This window comes from Colletotrichum graminicola (assembly GCF_000149035.1).
Source record: "Colletotrichum graminicola M1.001 genomic scaffold supercont1.4, whole genome shotgun sequence".
In the NCBI taxonomy this organism is placed as follows: Eukaryota; Fungi; Ascomycota; class Sordariomycetes; order Glomerellales; family Glomerellaceae; genus Colletotrichum; species Colletotrichum graminicola.
In genome coordinates, this window is record NW_007361008.1 from 473355 (window position 1) to 493612 (window position 20258).

General features: G+C 56.1%; 6 protein-coding genes across 6 annotated transcripts; 3 read left to right on the forward strand and 3 right to left on the reverse strand.

Annotated features, from left to right (window-relative positions):
* Positions 1–632: 632 nt before the first annotated feature.
* On the forward strand, positions 633–1616 carry GLRG_01443 (calcineurin-like phosphoesterase; the record flags this gene model as incomplete). Its single annotated transcript, XM_008092128.1, has 1 exon — positions 633–1616. One exon carries the CDS (start codon positions 633–635, stop codon positions 1614–1616), a length of 984 nt encoding a protein of 327 aa, XP_008090319.1.
* Positions 1617–1831: 215 nt separating this feature from the next.
* Positions 1832–3167, forward strand: GLRG_01444 (dihydrouridine synthase; the record flags this gene model as incomplete). The annotated part of the gene is made up of 2 exons (XM_008092129.1): positions 1832–2000; positions 2053–3167. The coding sequence occupies 2 exons, from the start codon at positions 1832–1834 to the stop codon at positions 3165–3167; spliced, it is 1284 nt and encodes a 427-aa protein (XP_008090320.1).
* Positions 3168–3451: 284 nt separating this feature from the next.
* Positions 3452–4311, reverse strand: GLRG_01445 (uncharacterized protein; the record flags this gene model as incomplete). The annotated part of the gene is made up of 3 exons (XM_008092130.1): positions 3452–4078; positions 4136–4225; positions 4285–4311. The coding sequence occupies 3 exons, from the start codon at positions 4309–4311 to the stop codon at positions 3452–3454; spliced, it is 744 nt and encodes a 247-aa protein (XP_008090321.1).
* A 373-nt stretch (positions 4312–4684) lies between these two features.
* On the forward strand, positions 4685–7054 carry GLRG_01446 (peptidase family M3; the record flags this gene model as incomplete). Its single annotated transcript, XM_008092131.1, has 1 exon — positions 4685–7054. The coding sequence occupies one exon, from the start codon at positions 4685–4687 to the stop codon at positions 7052–7054; it is 2370 nt and encodes a 789-aa protein (XP_008090322.1).
* Positions 7055–9299: 2245 nt separating this feature from the next.
* On the reverse strand, positions 9300–10631 carry GLRG_01447 (uncharacterized protein; the record flags this gene model as incomplete). Its single annotated transcript, XM_008092132.1, has 1 exon — positions 9300–10631. The coding sequence occupies one exon, from the start codon at positions 10629–10631 to the stop codon at positions 9300–9302; it is 1332 nt and encodes a 443-aa protein (XP_008090323.1).
* A 5454-nt stretch (positions 10632–16085) lies between these two features.
* On the reverse strand, positions 16086–18331 carry GLRG_01448 (uncharacterized protein; the record flags this gene model as incomplete). Its single annotated transcript, XM_008092133.1, has 2 exons — positions 16086–17998; positions 18223–18331. The coding sequence occupies 2 exons, from the start codon at positions 18329–18331 to the stop codon at positions 16086–16088; spliced, it is 2022 nt and encodes a 673-aa protein (XP_008090324.1).
* Positions 18332–20258: the final 1927 nt, after the last annotated feature.

The following is a 20258-nucleotide window of genomic DNA, read 5'->3' on the forward strand; positions in this document are numbered from 1 at the left end:
GGCGAGGTAGGTAGCCGTGACCTGGCTTCAGCTGTCGACTGTCTTGAGGTCGAGGTACTCGCGGCTATCGGGGTAGCAAATTGACAGCAGGTGTTTTCTGGGTCGGGGAGAAACCGGAAGAAGCTCTCAGGCTGCCCCGTCGCGACAGCAACCAGGGAAAATTTCTTTACTAGCCTCACCGTGGCTGGAGCTCGCCCAAAGGAAACAACCCCCTGCTCTTTCGCCCCTCCTTTACCCCTCCTCCAACGGCTGCTGCATCGATCAGCGTTCGTCCTATTTACTATTGAGTAGCCTAGCAGGAAGGTTGGGGCGTCTATTGCGTCTTCGCAACAGTCGAGAAAGTGTCCACCGCTTCTGAGTGGGGAAGTTATCATGATGTCAAATTTGTGACTGGGGCAGATTGCTGTTTCACAAGAGACGGAGCTGTGTCCGTCACGTTACAAGTTCCCGGTTCCATTCCTCTAACATACTGTGTCTAGCTCTGTTACCAACATATTCTTCTTGACTCTCAGTTACGTCCAAAACTGTCACTTTCTTTGCCCTAGGGCTTCCCCAACAAGCAGCCGTGATTACGAGATTCAACTCACTTCGCCCAAAGCCCGATCTCTGTTTTTGAGACCTTCAACGGCGCAATGACTATACGAGAGGGCTTCGTCGAAACTCGCATATTTGTCATTTCAGATACCCATGGCCTTCGGCTTCCCTACATACCGCATGCGGACGTGGTCATCCATTGCGGTGACCTTACAAATGAGTCCGAACTCCAAGAATACCGAAATCTAATCCAAGACTTGAGTTCTGTTGAAGCACCCCTCAAATTGGTCGTCCCCGGCAACCATGACTTCACTTTAGACATACCCACGTTCAAGAGACGGATTGTCGAGGTACAGCAGGGCAATCCAGAGGTGAATGAAAAATACACGGAAAAGTACGGAAATCCTGGAGATGCCCGCAGTTTGTTCGAGGCGGCCAGGAACGCGGGCATAGTCCTGCTTGAGGAAGGGACGCATATCTTCAAGTTGGCCAACGGCGCTCGCCTGAAGGTATACACGAGTCCTTACACTCCAGCCGCCGGAGGCTTCCCCGGTTTCCAATACCAGCCCGAAGACAGCCACGACTTTGCCATCGAGAAGGGAACAGATATTGCCATTACGCATGGTCCGGCTTTGGGTATGCTAGACCATACTGAGGCTAATCCCAAGGCAGGTTGTCCAGACCTACTCGACGCCATCGCCCGGGCCCGGCCTCAATTGCATTGTTGTGGTCATATCCATGAAAGCGCGGGTGCCAGAATGGTGACATGGAGCGAACATCCGGCCGAGGAGTCAACACGCACAGGTGAGGATGGCTTCAAAGACTCCTCAGTTATTGTAACCCTGCGTGACATCAAATCATTACCGACCAACTCTATAAAGGAAACCGTACGCAAAAGACACCTTGTCAAGCAAAGTTCTTTTAATATGTGCTTTGAAATTAGTCTCTGTCAGGGCGATTGGCGTCCGCTTGACTTCAAGAGTCAAACGCTCTTTGTCAATGCCGCAATACAGGGTGCACCAGGCGAGGCAGAGCTTTACTGTCCGTGGATGATTGACATCGAACTTCCCAAGGCATGTTGAGTGGCGAGGGTAGAGATGTGGAAAGTGGTAGTTATACGTTAGATGCATAAATCGAAGGGGCATATATATCTGATAGAAGCTTATCGATAAGATACCATACTTTTCTCCGTATTCTAACCCCGTCAGGGCATCGCCGAAGAGTCAACCATCGGATTGCGCCGAATGCTTTGACTTCTTTTGGCGAAAGCCATGTAGCTTCAGTTTCTTTTCTTGCCATGTCCCTTCGCACGCTGCTCAAGACCATGGGCTCAGACATTAAAAAAGTCCCTATTCCCCGTCGTGGGGTTGACTATAGGGGTAAGATCGTTCTTGCGCCGATGGTCCGCTCTGGCGAGCTTCCTTCCCGCCTCCTGGCCCTGCACTATGGTGCAGACTTGGTATGGGGTAAGTTGTAAAACTTCTGGCGACATAGGAATTTCACTCACGGGTCTTCCAGGCCCCGAAACCGTTGATAAGGCCATGCTCGGCACTACTCGCAGAGTGAACCCCGTCACGAAGACGATCGACTGGACCAAGATCCCCTCCTTCGGGCAGAAGAACCCGCCAAAGACGATACCCGAGGCCCTGGTCTTTAGCACACACCCCGAGAAAGAGGCGGGCAAGCTGATCTTTCAGATCGGAACGGCCGACCCGGACTTGGCTGTCCAGGCGGCCAGACTTGTCGCAGGGGACGTGGCTGGTATTGACGTCAATGCTGGCTGTCCCAAGCCCTTTAGCATTAGTGGCGGAATGGGCGCGGCTCTTTTGAAGACACCCGACAAACTCTGTGCGATATTAGAGGCTTTGGTGGCAAACATCATGCCAGAGTTCGAAATTGGCATCAGCGTCAAGATTCGCCTCTTGGATACCCCGGAGCAGACAGAGGCCCTTGTGCGGAAACTTTGCGCCACCGGTATCACTGGCCTCACGATTCACTGCCGAACGACTCCAATGAGACCCAGGGAGCGAGCGATCCGTGAGCAACTCCGCATGGTCGCGGAAGTCTGCCATGAGGCTGGCGTTGCTTGCATCATGAACGGCGACGTCGAGAGCCGAGACCACGCAGTGGACCTGATCAAAGAATACGGTGTCGATGGCGCCATGATTGCGACCGCGGCAGAGGCGAACTCGAGCTGCTTCAGGTCGAAAGTGGACGGAGGCCTTGCGTCCTGGCAGGAAATCGCGGCGACTTATGTCAAGTACGCCTTGGAAGTTGACAACAAATACGGCAACACTAAGTATTTGCTATGTCAGATTGTGCCGGGCAGGAGTGAGATGTACCAGAAGATGCACCAGTGCAAGAGCTACACGCAGGTATGTCGCGCCCTCGGACTCGAGGACCTCGTCGAGCTTGCCCAACAGGCAGACCTGAACAAGGGCGTCGACCCGGAGAAGGGGCCAAACAAGGGCGGCAAAAAGAGCAATCCAAGCGCCATGGCGGCTGGGGGCAAAATGGCCGAGAGCCGTGCCAACCAGGCTCCTCGCAACAAGTCTCAACGGGGCGTCAACGCCCCGACGGAAGCGCCCCCGGCCCAGCCAGTTCAGTCGACTGCTGCTCCTTTCCAGATATAAATGACGGATCTTGATACCTCAAGAGGGTGGTTTGCATATAAAGGCGTTCGGGTCCGGTCGGAACAAAGCATAGCAATATGTCAGGCCGTTTTGACGAGCAACCCAAGAATATTGGGACGAGGGATAATCGAAAATAGAACCTTTCCACATACATAATACATATCATCGGAACTGGGCAGCTTGGCTCGAAACACAGCAGTGTCAAAGCTGATGAAATGTGTGGATTACAAAGGAACCCTTTGCAGCAACTCTCTTCGCCTCTATGATACAGTCCCAACCTTGTTTTATTTGCCCTTCTTCACCCAGTCCTCAACGGTTTCCCGGGCGTCCGTGACCTTCTCATCAACATATCGTACACCAATCTCGCTGTGGAGCCTCGCCATCCGCCAGTTGTTCTCGATGCTCTCACGGAGCTTGAGGTGGCCCTGGGCGATGACTGGGAAGCGCTGCTCGTACTTCCACGCGAGGTTGGAGACGTTGCCCATGGTGATGGGCAGGACGGTCCAGCCGGCGGTGATGCCGAGGGCCAGAGGAGCGGTGGCACGCAGGACGATGCTACGGTTGCGCGTGATGATGCTGCCGGCCATGGCAGCGACGAGGACGTAGATGGCGCCGGGCATCAGCTTCTCGCCGCTCTCGCGGGGAGGGGCGAGGGAAGCGACCGTGGTGGTGAAGGACTGCTCGAGGTTGAAAGCCTTGTCCATCGTCCGGTTGACGGCATCCTCGGCGCCGACTGCGTACTGGTAGAGGGCCAGGCGCGCCTTGCCGATCTGGACGGCGAGACGGTCGGTGGGAGTAGGCCCGCGGGTCTTGGGTTCTTCGACCGGAGGAGGCTGCTCGGTCCAGGGGATCGGAGGGAGAGTTCCGCTCGTCGCAGGGAGCTCCGGGTCGTCGTAGATGGGCTTCTTGGACTATTTCGATGTCAGCGCACCGTGCCTTGCAACAGCTTCTGTCTCCTGCGGGCGTACCCGGCCGCTCTCGGGAGCTTCAGCGTAGGCATTTCGGGGGGCCAGGGCGAATCCTCCCAGCATCACCGTCGCTGCTAACGGCGCGGCGCGCTATCCGGTCAATATCAGCAGTCAAATCAAACGGAAGATAATCGACGAGAAATGCTTACCCGTTGTAGCAACACTCTAGCAGCCATGGTCCACTCAATTGGTCGATTGAGGGAATTGGTTCTTGGTCTCGCGAGAATTATTTGGATGTCATGGAATGATGCACAGGCGCCTTCCAAGTAGCCAATGCCAGGCCCACGCTGCGGCTATTTCCGGAGCTCGGGAATTCGATTATGCACTTGCACACCCTTGCACAAAAAAAAAAAAGTCCCATCCTCGATCGAGTCCGGATGACATCCCGGCAATGCCTTGGTTATTCCCAATAATTTTCCCTACGTATTTCTCCAGCTGCGGTTCTTGGTCATTTTTACCATCGCCCTCGCTCTTTCTTGCTGCTTGTTTTTGTACTGCCTCTTAGTCCGCACCTGCTGCAATGGTTGTCATCTCGACGTGCTGCAAATAATGTTCAAGTCTCCAAGCCGCAGCCTTTGGGTCTGCACCCGATGTGTTCGGCAAGCTTCCCGGGGCCAGCCGCGCCGATGGATGGCCGCCGTCTCCGGCGCCGCGCCCTCGAGTATCACCGCCGACCACTCACCCCCGGGTAGGAATACCGACGATGCAATCCTGCGCGAGCTATTCGACTCCCCCGACCGGGTCGCGAAAGCATTCAAGGCTGCCGGGCCCAGCGTCGGCCTGTTCAAGAACCGATATCTCACCAGCCCGAACGGCTTTTATGTCTTCGCCCGCAGGAGCTTGGAGAAGGCGCAGAAGATCGTCCATCGTGTCCTCCATGCGTCAAGCGTATCCGAGTACCAGGCCATCGTCAAGGACCTTGACCGCCTAAGCGACCTCCTTTGCCGAGTCCTCGATCTCTCCGACTTTGTCAGAATGACGCACCCAGACCCTCGATTCCAACAAGCAGCTGCCGGCGCCTGGTCCATGGTTTATCAGTACATGAACCAGCTGAACACGATGACCGGGCTGAGCGATCAGCTGGTGAAGGCCATGGGGCAGCCCGACGTTGTTGCGGTATGGTCGGAGGAGGAGAGGACTGTTGCGGAGATTCTCAAGTTGGACTTCACCAAGTCGGCTGTCGACTTGCCGCAACAGGAGCGAGATCGTTTCGTCGACCTCTCGCAACAGATCAGCGAGGTTGGTTCTATGTTTGTCTCGGAAATGTCGCCTGCGAAGAGGGAAATCGTCCTCCCTTCGTCCAACTTTTACGGGTTGTATCCCGGAATCGCTCGCGCGCTCACCATGAGGGGCAAGTTGCGCCTCCCGACCACCGGACCTGAAGCTCAGGCCGCGCTCCGTAGCGTTAAGGACGATGGGACGCGGAAGGAGGTGTACACCGCGATGCGCACCGCCTCAAAGCAGACAGTTCGTCTGCTGGAGACGATGCTCAAACTCCGGTCCGAGCTGGCGAACCTGGCGGGCTTCTCGAGCTACGCTCACCTTTCATTGAAAGACAGGATGATGGCGAAGTCCCCCGGCGCTGTCATGCAATTTCTTCAGGCGCTGCAAAAGTATAACAGCCCTATCGTCCAGGAGGAAATGGCGGATCTCTTAAAGCTGAAGCAGACTCGACTGGACGCCTCTGCTACGCAAGTTCACCCCTGGGACAAGGATTTCCTGATGGACGGCGTGCGGTCCGAAATGAGGCTTCCAGTCCGTCATCCCGATCATCTCCCTTCTTTCTTCTCAATCGGAACCGTCATGCAGGGCATGTCCAGGTTATTCACCCGTCTCTACGGTATCCAGTTTAAGCCTAAGGAGTCCCAGCCGGGCGAGACATGGCACGAGGACGTGCGGCGACTTGATGTTGTTACGGATACCGGCGATCTGATTGCCGTCCTGTACTGCGATCTGTTCTTCAGGGAGGACAAGTCGCCCAACCCTGCCCACTTTACAGTGCGCTGCTCCCGAGCCATCGCCCCGTACGAAGTCCAAGAGGCCGCGGAAGACTTGCATAATGCCACCGCCGACATGCCCAAGTTCGAGAGACCCGAGCAAGCTGCCAACGACGGTATGGAGAGCTTGCAGCAGGATGGCGTGCTGATGCAGCTGCCCACCATTGCGCTTGTTTGCGACTTCCCCAAGCACGACGCTGGCAGCTCCGCGCCGGCGCTTCTCTCATACTACCAGGTCGAGACCCTCTTTCACGAGATGGGGCATGCCATTCACTCGATCTTGGCCCGCACCAAGCTCCAGAACGTTTCGGGCACGAGATGCGCGACCGACTTTGCCGAGCTCCCGTCTACGCTGATGGAGCACTTCGCAGCCGACCCGTCAGTGTTGGGACTCTTCGCAAGACACTGGAAGACGGACGAGCCCCTGCCATACCAGATGGTTGCCGAGAGGATCCGTCTGGCGAAGCGCTTCGAGGGCATCGACACGGAAAACCAAATCCTCCTCTCCCTCCTTGATCAGTCTTATCACGCACCCGAGGTCGCCAGCCCGTCGTTTGACTCCACTCAGGTCTACCACAACCTGCAGAGACAGTACTCCCAGGGCGGCCCCGACCCCCCGGGGACGTGCTGGCAGGGGTTCTTCGGCCACTTGCACGGGTACGGCAGCACCTACTACAGCTACGTCTTCGACCGCGTCCTGGCCGAGCGGGTCTGGCGCGTGGTGTTCCGCGCTGGGTCGGACGGCAAGGCGCTCGATCGCGCCAACGGCGAGCGGCTCAAGGAGAACCTCCTGAAGTGGGGAGGCAGCCGCGACCCGTGGCAGTGTCTGGCGGATACCCTGCAGGACGACCGTCTTGCCCGGGGCGATGACAAGGCGATGGCGTTGGTCGGCAGCTGGGGCATCAAGGATGACCACGCTTGACCGGTGCAGCTACGCCGATGTAAATTATATGTAACGCAATCTCCGCATCGTCATGCGACTGAAACTATAGACAATAGAACATGTATCAATAAGCGGCCATACTAAGCTTGGTCGATCCGATGAAATCCAGTCGCGTCGACTGGAGGGGTTTCAGAGCATCGTCTCCCCAGACTGGGCGTGCCCCCATCGGACGACGTGGCTGCCCATTCCCCAGCCGGTTTTGGATGTACCACCTTGACTGACTAGCTACACTCGGACGCGACCAACTTCGCTGCGCGCCCCGAGCCCCATTCTCCTGAGCAAGGCGGCTGTCGTTCAGTCCATGCAGAGGAGGCCCTCATGTCTGTCAGGGGGGCTCTGCCATTGCTGTTCACCCCGCTGAGCGGATCCGAGGACGCCTTGGAAAGGAAGCTTGTCATCCACCAAACAGAGTCAGGCCTCCTGGCTACGGTAGCCGTTATTCTTCAGCTGAGCTGCATACCAGCCAAGGATGTTTGCACCTCCCTCCCCCCATCACGAGCTATCTCAAGCAATAAGATTGCGAGAGACGAGAGTCGAGACCCTTGCCTCCTTTATAGGTGCTGCCGCCTTGCGATTGATATATTCTAGGCCGTTGGTCTGTAGGGGAGGGCAAACAACCCGCGGAACGGAAATGGAATACGTGGAGAACGTGAATCTGGCAGTGAAAGCTGGTGGTTTTTATCCGGAAACCCACGTATCAAGATTATATGACCTGTATAGTTCCTTAAATGGATTGCATGATTGTAGTGGTATCTGAGAAGCATATATAAACGCAACATGAATAGCCCTTTCTGGCGTTGCTTACACCTTGTTCCTTTTTCCCTATCTTGCCTCACTGTGTCGTTTGACAGCCCCGAGTCACCAATCCAGCGTACCTTTACCGAAAGTGCCTGTTCTTGTCCCGATTCCCGTTTACGTCCCCAGCCCTCCTCGTTACGCCCCCCTCCCTCCCCCCTCCCTTCGGTCGTTCCACGGTAACAGTCAAACCGTCCCACCCCACCCGCGCGTTCTCTCATCCCCAGCCTCAGACCAGACAGCCACGGTCCTCAGCCCGTCCCCCCTCTCCCTCACTGCCCTTATCACAAACTTCCCCCCAAGAATATCCCATCGATGTGACACTCCGGGAAGCGGTAGCCGAGCTGTTCAACACTGGCTGGGATAAGTCTCTCTCTGTTCGATACCCGCTTCAGGCAGGGTCCGCTTACAGCTGGGGTAGAACTCTGAGACCGAACTTTCTGGTCGTTTTCTAGCCTGGGGGTTTTTTTTAATGGTTTAATATCTTTACATTCAAGCTTATTTCAATGCTCCCCTGTATACCGGTTGATGGGTTGGATTATGTTGTGCTTGGATAGGCAGTGTAGTGTGGCCTATGCTTGTCTTCTGCTAGGTTAGGGTGGAGGGTGAGGTATACCAGATGGGGAAGGGGCGTCTTCAGGTTGTGAGATACCCAGTGCCCATCTTGTTATCCTGTCCGTTTGCACTGTGAATAAGCAAGCACACGGAAAAGGGACAGTAGCGTACCACCTCGACGATCCCGTTCCTCATTCACCATGAAACACCCATTACCGCCCACACAGGTAGGCTAACGGAAGCCGTCGGAGAATCACTTGACTACCTATAGTACAGAGATCATAAAGTCAACCATGATGTTGCAAGGTATTCTGTACGTTTCACCTTCCACCTTGACGTGTAAGTTTTCCAGCTTACCCGGGGAGGTAGAGTAGGGAGGGCTTGCATGTTCTTCCCAGCTTATCTTTTACCTACCGCATTATCACCGGGGAGAACAAAGGCGCCTACTAAAAGGGGTTTTTTTGCAAGAGAAATTGTATCCTGACCTTGTACTCATCGTCAGGCCTCCAAATGAGAAAACGTCGCGACTGCCGACTATAAAGGAAGAAAGCGACCGTGGGTATATAATCCTAAGGTATCCGAAAGAAAACACAAGAACGCCCAGTTGCCCGGTAAGGTAAAACCATCTCCCCCCAACGCTCTAAAAAAAAAACATCTATGAAACATGAATAAAGCGATTGTCTAATACATCTGCCCCCCTTTCCCTTCCCGCAAATCCATGAACCCAGCATGTCTCTTCACCAAAAAAAGAGGGAAAAAAACAGAAAAGAATCGAAGGACAGTGTACGAATATTACAAAAAGACAGTATCGTGGAAGCACACACACAACCCCCTGCACCTTACCAGAGACAGATATCCCGTCTTACTTTCCCTTTCAGATTACATGGTTCATCTTCGAAGGCATCTGCGGCGTCTGCAGAACGTAGGGCTTCCCCCTCCTCACCTCCCCGAGCTCCGCCTCCTCCATCATGTCGGTGAACGTCGTCATCCTCTTCGCACCGGGCCTCTCGCCCCCGACTGTCCGCGGGTCCGCGAACACATTGATGCTCTCGCTGCTTGGCTCGCGCGGGATGTACCCCGGCTTCGGTGGGGAGAGCGGGCTCGGAACACTTGAAGGGTGGTGTCGCCGGGATCCGGAGTTGGGGCGCATGCCGCGGATAGGTGGAACGGGGACACCGCGCTCCGGCGTCTTGTTTGGCGGCGTCCGCGGTGCGGAGTCGCTGCGGGCGAGGCCAATGGGCTGGTGCGCCAGCGTCGTCGCCGTCGACGACAGTCGGGTGTGGTGTCCGGCGCCGCTGGCTCCGTAACGAGTCGGGGACGTGGTAAACCCGCGGGAGTTAACTGTGGACGGGGTCTTGAGGATGAAATCGGTCCGGACTGTGGAGTCGGATATGGGGATGGGGTCGGAGATGATGTTGCCAAAGGACGAGGTTGACGTCGAGGGCCGCGGGGCGCCGCTGCGCTTCTTCTCATTTTGGAACGGAGCGTTGCGGCGACGGCGGCGGGCGAGGAAGAGAAGGAGGGCAACGCCGAGACCTACACCCACCAGCACGCCGCAGAGGACGCCGATAACGATGGCGGTGGGGAAGGCGTTGCCGTCCGCGTTGTTGTCGTTGCCGTTGTTGTTGATGTTGTCGGGAGTTGCGCTGGCGGCGATGGTGGTGGGAATGACGGTAGGGCTGACGGTAGGGACGACGGTAGGGATGACGGTAGGGATGTCGGTAGGGATGACGGTCGGGGCGGCGCCTGTGGATGTTGGGCCGGGGATGGAGGTGGACACAATCTCGGGCTTCTTGGTCTGGTCCGGGTCTATCACACACTGCTGGTTCTGATTGCAGGTGTACCCGAAGGGACAGCACTTGTCGACGCCGCAGGTGGCGAGCTTGCCGGTGAGAGCTGTTGTCTTGATCTGCGCATCGGGATGCGTCGCGGGGTCCTGCAGGTCGATGTTGCAGGTGATGGGCGAGATTCTATCGCAGGTGCTCCCTTCCGGGCAGCAGAGCACGGTCGTGTTCCCGGCCAGGGTGATGCACTTTGTCCCTGTCCCGCAGCAAAAGTTGCCTGGGAGGCCATTGCCGCAGGGGGAGAAGCCGTTGGCGGCGCATGTTTCTTGCCGTGCCAAGACGGAGGGGATGGAAGCGGCGTGGGCGGAGGCGAGGAGAAGTGAGAGCACCGTGGCTCGTGTGCGTTTTCGTAGTCTCGCCATGGCCACACTTGATATGAAGTAAAGTATTAAAGTAGCGGTGATCTTTCAGCTATGTGTTTCTCGCCGGCGTTGGAGCGCTCGTGTTGGACACGGCTCTTGCGGCGGAGTCAGTCGCGTTTGTTGGGAGGCGTGTAAGTCGGAGAGTCAGGCAGCGAGCTGTGTCAACGAGTGCATGACAAAAGACGGGTGGGAGGCTCCGATACGCTCGTCGTATAGGGGACACAGAGGTATAGAAATAAATCGAGCTCGGGAGATGTTTCGTGTGAGATTGTTCGCGAGCGCACAATGAATTTGTCGTTATTCCCAGACAATGATATGTCAGACAAGGAACGACCACGCAGTAGTACACGGGTGTGGGCGAGAGGCCACAAAAAAGGATCGATGGCAAGACGAACAGGCAATGATGACTTCAGAAGGAAGACGTCAATAGAAAGATTTGGCAAGCAAAGTGAAGAGAAGAGTCAGGCGATGGCCCGACGGATGACGATTCTGTTTCCACTGGGCACCGCGCAGAACTCACCCAAACCCAATCTTTCTGGGTGTGGGCTTGATATCGCGGTAAGGCGGCAAGGGCCATTATTTTCGACCCCTACCTCTGCCACTCGGCGGAGGGCTCCCAAGGTAAGCGGGGGAAAAAGAAGAAGCACTGCAGACTCAGCGCTCATCCTCTTGCACGGCTCGAAACGAAGGAGCATCACCTCTGCCCAAAGGGAGGTGCCACTCAACCTCGCCTCCGAGGTAGGCTGTACGGTGGCCAACCAAGCGGCCGCTGGGCGGCATGACGGCGACTTGCGAGGGGCCTGTCTGCAAATAGTCGTCGTATGCAGGCGCGATGGGAACGCAGGGCCACTGCCGCCCATCCGTTCGTTCGCCTGGCCGGGGTCGGTCGGGCTATGGGCAGGGAGATGGTGGAGAAATGGTGTTGCGCAGGCCGTACGTCGCCAGTGCCGAAGCAAACAAGCCCCGTGAAGTCATCGTGAGAGAGAGTTGATAGGGCGTCAAGGGCCCGATATTCGACCTCTGATCATCCGAAGTCGCAAAACCATTGGCGGAAAAGGAGAAGAGCAAATGAGCGGCAGCGGTGACAAGGGTGTTTCTAATTGCAGTTTATCAACCACCTACCGCCTTCACATTGGGCGGCACGACGTCTGGCCATGAGGCAGTGCTGGTATGGGTAGTCGCTGGGTTGGGGAAAACAAGAGGCTGTCGACGAAGGGCGAGGGCCTCCGTTGTGGGGCCACGGGGTACGTTGTACAAAGTACCTATGCGCTCCTCGTGTCGCCAAATGGCCGACGCCTTTTTTTCGTTGGCGAGAAACGGGCCATGAGAGGTCGACAAAGTCGCAGTGAAGAAACAAGCGGCACTAAGAACCCAAGAGTTGTGTCCCCAAAAACAGTCATTGAGTGCCAGAGTGTAGCCGCGCACCAGAAACACGCGCGTATGATTCGCCAGTGGCGTCGTGAGGCCTTGGTCTAGGGGTGACCCCTGCATCCCCCCCGCTGTCGTCTCTTTTAGCGTCCGTCTCTCCTTCTCTTTGTAGTAGGTAGACTAACTACACTGACCTACCTAGGTCAGTAGGTACTAAGGTAGGTATTTTATTTTCCTAAGCGCCTATCTATAACCGCTTTTCCAACCTCGGATCCTCGCAGGAAACTTCACTAGTGTAAAGAGACCAACATCAAAGAGGCCCTCGTGGTCGGTGACTGACCTGTCAGCATCGACTCGAGGAGCAAGGTACCTGATTACCATGATTTTGGATTTCGCCGAGAACACTCCAACCTCCAATGGCCCGCCGCCACTCCCGCCGAACCAAGCCACACGTGACGTACGCCATCGTTCCAGCCACTGCGACCGCTACTTTGGTCTCGTCCAGTCCCGTGTCCGGCCTTTTGCCATATCGGCTCCCTCATTTCTCGGACGACGGTCACAAGACCGCCACGCAGAACCCTCACCTTGACCGATCGGCGGCCGGCAGAAGACAAACATCCTCCATCCTCCACTCAAGTGCCGTCTTCTTTCTCCTCCCAGAGGGGGACACGCCGCCGGCCCATTACCACGTCTACGGGCCTCGGCCTATCCGTAGTAGTAGCATCGTCGTCACCATCATCGTCGCCGACGTCCACGTCGCTTCAGCTCATCAAGGGGGCAGGGGGGGGGGGGGCGTGTCCAAACCGTCCCGTGCCCACACACGTCTGCCTGTGTCTCGTTGTCGCCGTCGGTGAGCGTGTGCAGGTGTAAGTCGGTCCCTCATTCCACGATGGGTTTTCAAGGGTCCCAGGTGCGAATGCCCCACCAAAGCGGTCCCATCCCGACCCGAAGCCCCCCCCTCCTTGCCCGGCCATCTGGCGTCTCCATGATCTACACCACGACCAGAAATCCAGAAATCCGCCTTGCCATGCTCCTCAATGAAAGTCCTTGCCTCTTGCCCATGTCCTTTTCGCCATCGTGCCCCTCCCTCCCTCTCCGCGAGTACCCAACTGTCGTCAACATGGTCGACCTTACACCCCTCCCACGCGACAGCACGGCATTCGCCAAACTCTTCAGAATGCACGTTCCGATCCCGTGGTCTGTTTTCGTTGCAAGGGCCCCCAGCAATGGAGGAAACGGACGTCAAGATGCCGGCTCAATTCGCCAGCGCCGTCCAAGTAGAGACAAATCGCAGCCCCAGTCAGGCCCATCACGTGAATACCCTCGAGCATATCTCGCATTTTTCTCTCACATTTCCCTGTTTTCCTAGTGTGAACTACCGACTAGGTACGCTACCTCACCACGCTACGTACAACCCCCTCCGGGTACCCCAACCCCATAGTTTAGTTTAGACCCTCCCCGTTTTCCCTATTCAGTACAGTTGCCAATTCACAATGATTCACACACGCGCGCAACGTGCGTTGTGACTCGTAAACGGCGGTGAACGTCCTTTTTTTTTTCTCTTTTCCTCTGCGATAGTTCGCGGGTACGGGTAGTGGACGGGTAGCGTGCAGGGAATGTCCATGTCCTTTCCGTCATCTGAGACCATTCACCCGAGTGTTGTTCCTTCCTCCCCCCTGTCTCTTGCCGTCCAGGAATGCCCGCACAAACCACAAAAATCCTCCCCCCAGCACCTGCAGCCGAAGGGGGGAGTGTACTCCAAAGATGTGAGATGGCAGAGCGTGAGAAACCGGAGAGTGAGAAGTGAAGAAGAAGAAAAGTAAATGAGGTAGATTCTTCACAGTTAACTCGATACTGTGACCCGGTCCCGGTCTCTCGAACCATCTTTCTCTACACCCACTCCCGAAAGGCCTAGAGATGATACGATACGCCCCCCATCCACGCCCCCAGCTGACTTATCTATCCTCTTCGTCTTCCCCATGCCAATGAACACGGCAGACGTTCGCGACTGTGCGGGCGGGACAGACTGTAGTTCACCAGCATCGCTCGCACGTTCCACATTCTATGCCCGCATCGCCCTATCACCCATCGCCCTGACGTCGTCGACACGGCTATCGTCCACCGGTCTCTCTCACCCCCTCCGTCTTTCTTGCTCGACGACCCTGGGACAACGGGGGACTTCCCAATCGAGAAACCCGGCAAAGACAGCCACCACAAGGAACCAGCGTCCACAACCCGAGAAGACGTCAGGTGAGCAAATCCCAAGAGTCACACACACACCTTCCCCCCTCCTCTCACCCCCAAGCTCACCGAGCCCTACCATGCGTGTTCCTGATTCACCGCTATCGGGGTGGACGCAAGTGCGGACCTCGGTGACTGTACAGACTACCACTCACTCACATACACGAGCCCGTCGTCGTTGTACTACCCCGACCCCCCCCCCCCCCCCCCCCCTTCTGCCTCCCCCTTACAGGAACCCCATTAGTCGCCAAAGCAGTCCAGTCCAGGAAAGTGCAGCACAGAACGGTACCAAGGCGGGGCCGCGGCGCAGCACAGCGTGTAGAAGTGCTTTCCTAGTGCGGCCATCATTGCTCTCTCGCTCTGTTCGAACCTCGACCGGGGGAGACCCAATGGGCAGGCAAAATTTTTTGCATATTGCGGGAGAGAGTAGAGACAACACACGCGCGCCCGTGAACAATGATATGATACTATCTGGCCATCTTCGTGCGGGGGGGCCCAAGCTGTCGACGCCATTCCTTTGCAACTCGACCGGGAGGGGGGAGGGTACTGTCACTCCTCAATCGGCCGCCCGCATAGGTACCATCATACATACACTCTCCATCCATCTCTCTATCTGCCTCTCTTTGCTTTTTGAGTTTGCTTTTTTAGTGGAAAAGTCTTCTGCCGAGCATCGTCCTCCCAAATTCGGTTTGCTGACCTCCCCCCGCCCCGCCTCGCACTTTCCTTCCGCCTCCCCCCCTTCTTCCCGTCCGTTGCGAGGTAAGCTTCGGCCGAAGTGCTTTTAAAAGGGAAGGTGGTGGCGGTGGGGTAGGTACATATTGGTCGCCGCCATGAGCAGTAAGCCGCTCGGAAATCCCTAGCATGGACCAGGGCGTGAGATAATAGCGCTCGCTCGGCCCAAGAGCAGAACTTGACTGCGTGAGAGGTCGTTGCTCTCCATCGTCACCTTGGCAAATTGATTAAGCGCAAGCGGGAACCGTTGTGAATGATTTCAAGTATTTGCTTTTTTATAAAAAAGATTGTTGGGTATAACTTGGTATTACATGAATCCCAATCTTGCTCGATCCGGCGTCCAATGCTCCGTGGAGCGAGGCCGCCGATCGAGCCCCAAAGTGAAGAAGTCAACAGGGAAGCTAGCCCATCACAGCTCCCAGAGCTCTTCTCTTTGATCCATCCGATCCAGTCCAGATGCACCGAAATGCTATTCCCATGTCCCAAACAAACGCCGATGAAGCCCATTTCCCATGCTCATGATGCGGTATACCCATTGACAGCCGAAATCGAATACATCATCAGACGGAACTAAGACGGAATGAAGATAGTTTTCCGTCTGATAAAGGGAGAAAAAAGCCGTTCGTCGCATCTCATGTTTCCCAATTGCATGTTCCAAAGGCCCCATCCCAGCGGTCCTTTTTCCGTCATCATCGTCATCCATCATCCCAGCAGCCAGGCCCAGCTGCCCCGCGCACCCTCACCCAGGAAAGTGTCCAGAATAAAGTGTAGTCCAAGTGTCTTCGCTCTCGTTGTTCATGTCCGCTCCGTATGCCTTGCGGCGTGTCCTTCTAGTAACCCCAGAGCAACCTTGAAAAGGCCGGTATAAATGTGGAGGTGGAATAAAATAATTGTGGTATCAAAATGTGAAAAAAAAAAGAATGAAAAAAAAAAAGTAGAAGAGAGAAGATAATAGTGTATCCAGCAGAGCGAAACTGGCTGGCAGTAGCGTCCTGGTCCGCGTGAAAGGGAATGGGCGATTGCCTGCATCACATTACGAAGGCGGTACGCACACCATGCAGACGAGGACCGGTGAGTGCTGGTAATCTGTCAAGCCCGGGACCAGCCAGGCCATCAGATCAACAAGAAGTCCCAGCCCTTCATCTGCATGACATCCCGCCAGTGGATGTATGCTACCGCCTCCGATCCCGAGGAGGAACCAGGGCTGCCAGCGCAGCTGTCGCTGCTCTTGATGCTGCCCGTCTGAATCCAGACTTCGTTAAGGAGCGAGGCGACGCGGCCGAATGAACCGCAGTCGGAGACGTCACCAAGTTGGGCAACGCGGTCCTCAAAGAGGGCACGGAAGGAGCTGCCAGGCAAGCTGACAGAGCCGCCGACGAGGTAGACCCAGACGAGGCTGCGGTCGAATCCTCCAGGCCCCGAGGGGATGAGTTGGAGGACGTTGGCGAGCTTCTCAACCAGACCGACGCAGGAGGCCTGCGCGGGGTTGAAGCCGGGCACCAAACTGCATAGGTAGATGCGCGCGGCAAGACGGAAAGCGGCCGTCATGTTCTTTGAAAGTTGCTTCGGCGAAAGGCTTCCGTTGTTGTTGTAAGGCATCTTGGGACCGGGTTCTCCTATCTCGGTGAGGTTGATCTGGTCGCCAAGTGCATGCACGTGTTGGCAGAGGGTGATGTCGTCCATGCCACTGCCCTTGAGAGCCTCAAGGCAGGCAATCTCAGAGATGAGGTACATGACACGGTCATCACAGCCCATGAGCTCGCGGAGACCGAGGCTGGGGTTGTTTGACAGGTGCTTCTCGCGGTAGGTGTGGGCGAAGGTGGGTGCTTGTCCCTGCATTGTCGCGCCCAGAATGTCGATCCAAGACGTCAAGGTCATGTTGAAGGGCGTCTGGTTCATCTGCTCATTGGGGTCCGAGACCAGGCGGGGCAGGTCAAGCTTCTGCACCAAGCTGATGGCAGCTTGGAAGTGCTGGTGCCATGGGATGTCGGGGAGCGCGTCGTCCAAGCGGCCGACGACGCACTGGAAGAAGATGAGACCCAAGGCAGCATCGAGAATCTCCTGGTGGTTCTCGTCCTTGGTGAGAGCATCGCAAAGGGCCGAGATGGTGGCATAGCGGTGGCGCATGATGTCCTGGTCGATCTCGTCGCCGGTTACGTTCATCGTCGCCTTGTAGTGTTGGGCGGCGATGCTCAAGCAGCAGTGCAGGTAGCCCTTGTTGCTTTGAAGGGCGGGGAGGATCAGATCAGAGCCGACCGAGCCGTGCTGGTTGGTGTCGAGGATGGGGAAGATGGTGGGCAGGACGAACTGGATGAAGTGGTCCAGCAGGCGTTGGTCGTTGTCGTCGAGCTCAATTGCGACCTGGCGGTTGGACATGGCTGGGCCATGGGAGAAGTCGAAGAAGTTGACGTTGAGGGTCTCCTCGCTGAGAGATTCCTTGCGCTCTGAATAAACCTGCTCGGTCCATTCGCCATCGAGCGGTACAGACGAGGGCAAAATGGTTCCTGGTGGAGGAGGAGTGTGAAAGGTGCTGAAGGTGGAAATGGTCGACTCCCTCAGGGTGGGCACGTCGTTCATGTAAACCTGGCGTTCCGTCTTGACATCAATCTCATACGGTGAGGGGAAGCCGCTGTACATGAAGTCAGGGTGCATCTGCGGGTTGTAGGCGCCATAGTCGACACCGACAGTTGGCGGGCTGTTGAAGTTGAAAGCCGTGGAAAAGTGCGAGTCGATCGAGGCAGAGCGGGTGCGGTCAAGGGGGTCGGAGAAGGTGGCAGAGGTGGGAAGCGAGTGCGACAGACCCGGGGGCGAGCCGACGGAAGTCTGGATCGTGTGTGACGCCTTTTCGGAAAGCTTCTTGCGCTTGATGATCGTCTTGATGTCGTCCTTGTGCTTGCGGCGAGCGTCGTTGTTGCTCCACCACATTGGCCGCTTGTATTCGCATGTCAAACCGAGGTGTTTGCAAGCGGAGCACATTGGCGAGCCCTCGTCGCACTTCTTGCGGCGCAGTCTGCAGGTGTAGCATCCTGAAAAGAAAGGCGATTAGCATCGAGAGTTCAAGCGAGCTATGTTAGTTGAGTGGGAGAGCAAGTGGATATGGTTGGGTGGAAGGAGGCGAGAAGCCGGTGTAAGTGGCACTCGGGTGTAAGTCAAGCGAGAGAGTTTGCTCGTGTGATAGAAGCTTAATGGCTTTGGAGGTGGAAGACAAAAAGGTAGAGCCAAGCAAGCATAGGTAGATAGATAAACGTACCTGTTCTTGAACGACGGTGCATCTGTGACTTCGCCTTGTTGGAGGTGGCATTGTTGTTGCTGTTGGCTTTGCAGGCCGACTTGGCCTTCGCAGATGATGCGACCGCCATGTTGACTGCAGCTGTTGATCTCATGAAGTCGGATCGAATGTGGTTGGGGGGTAGAGTTGACATTTGTACCCTTCTATCTCGCGATGGGGGTACCTGCGTTGAATGACAAGCCGAGCAGCGAAGACAGAGCTAGAGCTGGCTGGCTGGTTGGCTGGGGTGGAGAGGAAGAGAGGGAGGAGGGGGGTGGGTGTGGTGTGCAGTGATGAACCGTCTAGGCCGGGATTCAGGGACCAGGGGGGGAGGGGGGTGAGAATGAACCGTTGCACTGTATGGGCCTGAAGCGGGCTGTACTGTGCACTGGACCAGGGAAAGAACAACCAGGGTTCGGGGGGGGGGGTGCAAGTGCGTGTGGTGCGTGCTTCTCCTTCTGATTTGTGTGCACCAAATGAAGCGTGTGAACGAGTAGAGAGAGAGAGGGGGGGCGGGGAGGGGAGGCTGCGGCAGTCTGTCCGTTCCTCAGTGCTCTCTGTTTCCTTCCTGGTAGCCAAGCGAATAAGGCGGGGCGACCTGGATATTGAGAAGAGGGGGAAGAAGTGAGTCTGTGGCCAGAAAACGTCTGTTCACTCGCCCGCTGTCAAGGCAATTTGAGATGAGAGACCGGGTTGTTTGTCGAATGGGCTTGTCGAGTTTCCCGAAACCCAAATCACGGTCGTATCAAGATTATTGAATTATTGTTTTGTTCCCTGTCGATTTTCTCTCCGGTTCGACGCAGGAATGATTTCTTGGGTGCTCAGATTTCGCTTTGAAAACTGTAACGAGGCGGCGCGCTGGGCAGAATCGAAAATGACTGTTGTATGGGTGTGTGGTTCGGTATTATCGAATGAATGACTGTTTGTCGAGCAAGTCCGGCTTGCGATTGTCTCGAGTGGTTGGGGTTTCGGACGAGTGTGGAGGGATGGTAGCAAAAAACAGAATGATGAATAACAGAGAAAACAACCTTGAACAACACTTGGATCACTTTCCTTCTTCTTGACTTCTACAGATCAACGAGAGGAGAGGCCAGAATCCAAATGCTGGCGATGGATGGCCCAAAGTCTTATATTGTGGCCGCCCTCATCATGGCCGTCCTCCTCTTTGCTCGACCAACGGGCCTTTGGCTGGTCTGCCTGCCTACTGTTGGCTACGTAGCCAGCCAGCCAGCAGTCATGTTCTAAATTTGGCTACACCCAGATCAAGCTGTGTGTGTGTGTGTGTATGTGTGCGTGTGCGTGTGCGTGTGTGTGCACCCATGCTCCCGAAAGAGTGAGTCTCTCTCTACTACACCCAGACTAACGAAAACTAGGGCACAAGGTAGGCCGACCAGCCAGCCGCCTTCACCTCGACCTGACTCCGTAAGACTTGGACCTGCGCTTACAGCCTCCAATGGGATTGGGCCGCGAGGGCGGTCGCATTCCCAGTTCGTCCCACACGAGAATAGAATAGGAATGGCTAGGTCCAGGACAGGAGGGCCCAGCTTCGAGATGGACGACATGGGTGACCACATCTGTCGAGCGACTCAACGGGACACACGGTCAACGCATGCATGCCATGCCGTTGCTTGTCATTGCTGACCTTTGGGTGGTGGGCCATGGGGGCCAATGTCACCCTCAACCATCCGGTCCACACGCGATGCAGAGACATGCAGAACCGCACATGGAGTCCACTTGGTGTTTGCCCAACTCGATATGCCAACCTTGCCTGCGACCATGTACCATTCTGACCATACGCCTTCCCGGCTGTCGGCTGTCGGCTGTCGATACCGCGTCCACTGGCCTCTGCCCGGGTCCTGGCTGGTGCAGCCGTTGGTCTCCAATACCGGCTGTATGAAAACATCATGATGGGCGACTGTGGCTGCTCCCGCTTACAGCCTTTCACAGCTGGAACTGCAAGCGGGCAGGCAGACAGACAGACGGGCATCGCTTTGCCCTTGCTCCTTCCTGTTGTGCCC